Source organism: Hyperolius riggenbachi, chromosome 10 (genome assembly GCF_040937935.1).
Source record: "Hyperolius riggenbachi isolate aHypRig1 chromosome 10, aHypRig1.pri, whole genome shotgun sequence".
NCBI classification, from domain to species: domain Eukaryota; kingdom Metazoa; phylum Chordata; class Amphibia; order Anura; family Hyperoliidae; genus Hyperolius; species Hyperolius riggenbachi.
Window position 1 is genome coordinate 156,403,138 of NC_090655.1, and position 6,000 is coordinate 156,409,137.

The 6,000-nt window shown below is 45.4% G+C and overlaps 2 protein-coding genes across 2 annotated transcripts in view; one reads left to right on the plus strand and one right to left on the minus strand.

The window, feature by feature from the left end:
• NRG3 (neuregulin 3) overlaps positions 1-6,000 on the minus strand; it is a 1,594,638-nt gene that overhangs the window by 340,966 nt on the left and 1,247,672 nt on the right. The gene's annotated exons all lie outside the window — the stretch shown is intronic.
• The window catches only part of LOC137535906 (uncharacterized), a 1,642-nt gene continuing 822 nt past the window's right edge, over positions 5,181-6,000 (plus strand). Inside the window, exons 1-2 of the mRNA XM_068257780.1 lie at positions 5,181-5,402; positions 5,581-6,000. The exon at positions 5,581-6,000 is cut by the window's right edge and continues 822 nt beyond it. Coding sequence (XP_068113881.1) covers positions 5,666-6,000 — 335 coding nt within the window. The 5' untranslated portion in view covers positions 5,181-5,402; positions 5,581-5,665. The remainder of the gene's footprint in view (positions 5,403-5,580) is intronic.

Genomic DNA, 6,000 nt, shown 5'->3' on the forward strand with positions numbered 1-6,000 from the left:
GTCTATACATCAATCAGGGAGTGTAATTAGAGTACTGCTTCACACTCATCTCTTAACCTATTCTTTGAAGGCTCCAAACTTAAATCCTTTGCCGAGCTGTCGAGAGATTACAGTTTACCCCATTCTCAACTCTACACTTATCATAGAATCCATGATCTCATTACAAAAAAAAAAATCTCTCTCCCCCAACTCCCAAGCCAACTTCTAACTACGCTTAACAACAAAGAAGAACATAAGGGAGGAATTTCAACATGGTATGATGCACTTATTTCTCAAATCTCCTCCCGATACAGAAATACACCCTAGCTTGGTCAAATGACCTAAATAAAAACATATCAGACACCACAGTCAATGCCTGCAACTTTCTGTCATTATGTGATTTGTTAAACTCTGCTTAATAAAACCTTTTTTTGAGAGTAAAAAAAAAACATATCAGTACAACACCTAATTCTTGCCACCTCCAAGACACTAAAATTCTCCAAAAACAACTCCCACTGGGAAATCTCCTGTAAAGTGATCTATAGATGGTATTTAACCCCAAGGAGAACTGCATCCTTCTCTTCTGAAAATTCTCCCATATGTTGGCACTGTAATTCCGATATCGGAACCCTCCTACACATGTTATGGGAATGCCCCCTTATTCAAAAATTCTGGTGCCAAGTTGAATCCATAATAAAAAATTCAATCATAAACTCCTTTAACATCTCTCCTGAACTTTCCCTTTTACTGGTGGCCTGGAGAATTTCCCCTTCCATAACCAATCTCCAATACTCCATATTCTATTATCAGCTCTCTCTATAATTACCTCCAACTGGAAATCTGCAGATCAGATCAATATACATCACCTAATTTCCTCAGTGAACAGTAATCTCTCGATGGAACAAAAAATATGGAGTAGAACCGCAAAAAATCAAAATAACCTCTCTCCTCCATACCCATGGATACTCCACACAATTTAAATCCCTCACATACCCATGCTTATGGGATATTCTAAGGAAATACCAACTTACCTATTATTACGCAATTAAGATGCATGATGTTTTATTTTGTTTGTTCTTTTATTTTGGTTAAATGTTAAGATTTATCTCCTTCTCAATCCGGTCATATAATCAGTAATCTCTCACAATTTACCAGAGATTTCAAATCTATGAACTTAATCATCCAACCAAATCTCCAGTATCGTGAGCCATATGGCTCTCTGTCTCGATACTACCCATCTCAGTCCTACAAATCAATTGTTACCTATTTTAGGTTCAGCTAAAACAATTGATTGTAGACCTATAGCGTGTGACTTGATAGTGTCTCCAGTACACTTCTAGAGTAATTCAACCCGACCGTAAGATATAAGGTGATTTTTCTGATCAACATATGCCATGATTTATGTATTCACTGTTGGTTTACTCTCCAAATCTGCAAATGTTTGTCAATGTATTATGACTTAAAATTTTCAATAAAGATTATTATGATGAAAAAAAAAGAGTACTGCTTCACACTGATACACCAAACTCACTGTAGTAGACAAGTGGTAACAGGCAGCACCCAACCATCCAGATGCGACGTGCTTTTGGTCGTTGTCCCTCTGTCTCCAGGAACAGCAAGTAAAAACTCCAAGAGAAGAGACACAGCACCGTCTTCAAGCATATTATAAGCTCTTTATTTGTTTAAAGCAACAAAAAAAAGACATAAAAAGGGCAAGTCTGTGTGACGTTTCGAGAGGAGGCTCCTCTCTTTCTCAAGCTGACAAGCCCTCTGAACCCGTATACTCCAATTGGAGTATATAAATAGATGCAGTTACCCATCAGGTCCTCCACCAAATGGGAGGGTTTACAAGTAGCAACTTAGCCTGATTTGTTGAGGACAGGGCGTCCAAACCATTCTGATTGGCTCCTAAGTGGAGCAAGCACTATTTAAAGCTGAATGTACTTGTATGTATTCAGAGGGCTTGTCAGCTTGAGAAAGAGAGGAGCCTCCTCTCGAAACATCGCACAGACTTGCCCTTTTTATGTCTTTTTTGATGCTTTAAACAAATAAAGAGTTAATAATACGCTTGAAGACGGTGCTGGGTCTCTTCTCTTGGAGTTTCTATCAAACTCACTGTGTAACGCACAGCTGTTTGTGTAGTGATGGCCATGCTGGAGTGCAGGTGATGGCGGTTTTCAAGCCCATATGGTCGCCGGGCTGAGGTAGCTGAATGACAGAACAGTGACTGTCCAGCTGATCAAATTTGGTCTGTCCACAATGAAGCAACAACCTTATTATCGTGAGTGTGACCCCCCCCACACACACACACTCATATAGCCGTTGGTCATTGTGATACGCAAGCCCCTTTACTGCGGCAAGGTAATGATCATGAAGGGGAATTGGCAAAGGTACATGCCTTTTGTTTTGTTGTTGCAGCTGCAGTGCAGCCAGAAAAATTAGGCAGGCATGTACACGCACCAGAAAAATTATTATAGGATTATCATTAGCTAGCAGGGCCTTAAAAATTCCGGAATCCACCTGGAGTCCTGGGCCCTGTTGGTGGTGGTGGAGAAGGCAGTCAACCGGCCTGTGGGCAGAGATGCTGTGTGGGGAGCGACTTAGTCTTGGGGCAGGCAGTTCCACGGCGTGCAGGCAGAGATGCTGTGTGTGGGGACTGACTTAGTCTTCGGACAGGCCTGATATCTTCCACTGCGGTGTGTGGCTTTGTTTTTGTGTGCTGCTTTTCCTCAAGTGGTCATCCCATTGCAGTTTGTGCTTAGTAATCATGTGCCTTTGTAAGGTAGTTGTCCCTACGCGGGTCTTGGTCTTTCCACAGCTCAGTTTTCAGTGGCAGAGCATACAGATGGCATTGCTCTCATCTGAGGCAGACACACAAAAAAATGTCCACACCGCTAAGCCCTGGGGTGATGGCACTTTAATGGTGGCGGCTGACTGAGTGTTAAGTGGGGTGCCAGAATCAGAGCAGGAGGAGGAAGATATGTCATGCTTCCATGCGGAAGCTGAGAAAGATGAGGTGTTCTGTGTTAAATAGTCAACTACGACCTGCCAATATTGGGGGTTGATGGCATGTGCCTTCTTCTGAACACTGTACTATGGTCGAGGGCCGCACGAAATCACGATAGCGCAACCTCAAACAGACCTGTCAGGTGGCCTGCCTCTGCCTTTTGTTTTGTCCATATTGGGGGGGATGAAGTGAAAGGTATGCACTGACTTGACTAAGGGCTCGTTCACACTTGCTCTGAAAACGTATCCGTAGCTACGTTTTTTGTCCCGGATGAAAAACGGAGCCACGGATACCAATGTTAAAAATAGCAGCTGTACACACTCCAAGAAAAAACGGGTCCGTGGGTGATCCGTGTAAAACGTATAAAGAAACTGAACGGACAGTCCGGACCTGCTGCATTTTTCCTGGACCCGGACACACGGAGGATAATGAAAGCCTATGACAAAACGGACCTCCCTCTTCACAAACAAAATTGAACATAAAACGTATGCCAACACGGATGGCCAGAACTTCCTTCTCCTCCCCTCAACGTCATCTCTGACAGCTTCCTGTTGACAAGCTGGGAGAGACGAGAGCAGCCATCATGGCCACCAGGAGGTTTATCAACGTGGAGGACCTCATAATGGCTGTCCAAGAGTACCCAGAGCTCTACGACAAGAGCCATGAGAAGCACAGCGACCTTCCACACTGCAAGCTGTTATGGGAGCGCATCACCAAGCAGTTTGTGGAGGAGTATGATCAGCTTGCACCCAGGAAGCAGAGCAAAGAAGGTGAGTGCCCTGGAATGTGTATGATACATGTTGCCTAGTGTGATGTGCTCTTTATATATATGTTTAGTGCCACATCCCCAACACCAACTGTTTTCTCCACACTGCAACTCTCACCTGCCGCCACCCACCCCCTTTTCACTCCACCCCCCCCTATCTCCCCTGATTGCCACTTGTCTCATACATCCCCCCCCCCCCATTCCCCAGTGACACTCATCCTTTCTTTCCACATCCCACTCCAAAATGCCACTTAACTACAACCCCCCCATCTCACCATCTCTTGTATGTCCACCCTCTCCCCCTCCAAAGGCACCCACCCCTGTATTCGACAATGCCCCTCCTATCCACCCAACACCCCAAGCCACCCACTCCAAACCCCCCCCCCCCCCCCCATCCCCATCAGTGAACAAGCATTGAAAACAGTTTTTAAAATTTTATTTTGAAAACAATATATTAAAATAAAACGTAACAAAAAGCCAACCTCCTCCCCCCTCCCCCCAACAAAAAAACATCCCCCCCCCCAACAAAAAAACATTCAAAATGTCCAAAATAACTAGAGAGGAACAATAATGTCCTGGGCTTGTATGTGTCCCTCTCTAGACATGAAGTACCGTACCATGTAGTCCCGATTCTGCTGGGCCTGTAGCCTACCCCTTGTTGCAAACCGTCGGATTCCGGGCAAATAATCCTGGTCGAGGTGCATAATGTTGTATCCTTCTTCCTGCCGAACAAAGTTGTGGAGGATGCATGCCGCCTTCACGACAGCTGTAGCGTTGGTAGGGCTCAGCTGTAGTGGCGTGTGGAACATCCTCCACTTGTTCGACATGATTCCAAACGTACACTCGACCATGCGACGAGCCCGGGTCAGCCAGTAGTTAAACACGCGTTTTTCGCGCCTGAGGCCTCTCTGCCCAAACGGCCTCATCACATGTTGTGATAAGGCAAAGGCCTCGTCGCCGACGAAAACATAGGGGTAGCTTGGTGATGTTGTTCCAGGCCAAGGCTTGTCCCCGGGGATGTCCAGCTTATCGTCATTGAGAAGGCGGTGCAGTCTGGACCTCTGGAATATCCCCGAGTCACTTGAACCGCCATAGGAGCCAACGTCCACGTAGATGAAATTATAGTCTGCGTCGGCCACAGCCAGGAGGACCAGACTAAAGTACTTCTTGTAGTTGAAGTACAGACTGCCGCTCCTTGCTGGTTTCTGTAGCCGAACGTGTTTTCCATCGATGGCTCCTAGGCAGTTTGGGAAGTTGCACCTGTTCCAGTACAGGTCGGCAATCTCCGCCCACTTGCGAGAATCGGGAACTGGCATGTACTTTGCAACCAGACTGCACCATATCGCCCTGCTGGTGCGGTTCACTATAGCACTGATTGTGCTCTTTCCAACTCTGAAAGTGAGATGTAGACTTCCATAGCTTTGTCCGGTCGCCAGGAACCTATAGAAAAAAAGTGACAAGATTGTTATTTGGTTTTGTTTCCACAGTTGAAAAGATAAAGACAAAATGGCGAAGTATACGTGACAGCTTCATTAAAGAACTAAAGGCGGAAAAAGCAGACCAAAGAAGTGGGAGTGGTGCATCGCGAAGGACCCCATATTGCCACACACCTCTACTGCGATTCCTTAGACCTCTCGTTCAAGATAGAGGGTGAGTTATTTTTGATATAATTTTTTATTTTACCTTTGGTATGTATCCACTCTCTTGCCTTTATTTAATTTGTAAATTTATTTATTTCATTTTTTTTTTGGGGGGGGGGGTGGTTGGGGTGGTGTGGATGGTTGAAACACTTTCACTTTCTCATACAAAATGTTGTTTTTATCTACAGCACTGAAGATAACTTTGAGGCCATTTTAGATGATTCAAATGATGGACCAGCACTGTCCATTTTGGATGAGTCACCTGACACATCGATGGACACCCTGACCACTGTCAATCTGGATGACATTGCCGACGATGAACAGCCAAGTGTTTCAGCTGCCTCATCTGCACAACCTGAATCACCTGGTGAGGGACCACCCACCCAGCGTCCAAACACGGCTGAGTCATTGCGTAAGCAAGCAAGTGCTCGGGTTTCAGCTGCTCGCGGTCAGGCCAGATCGGCCAATGTGCAGATGGCTGGAGCAGTGTCAAGCCTTGTTGGGATGATGAAAAACCAGGAAGCCATAGTGTCCCGAAGTTTGCAGGACAAATCAGGTAGCACTATTTCCCATCAATACCAGCAACACATAGACACTCTGAGAACTCA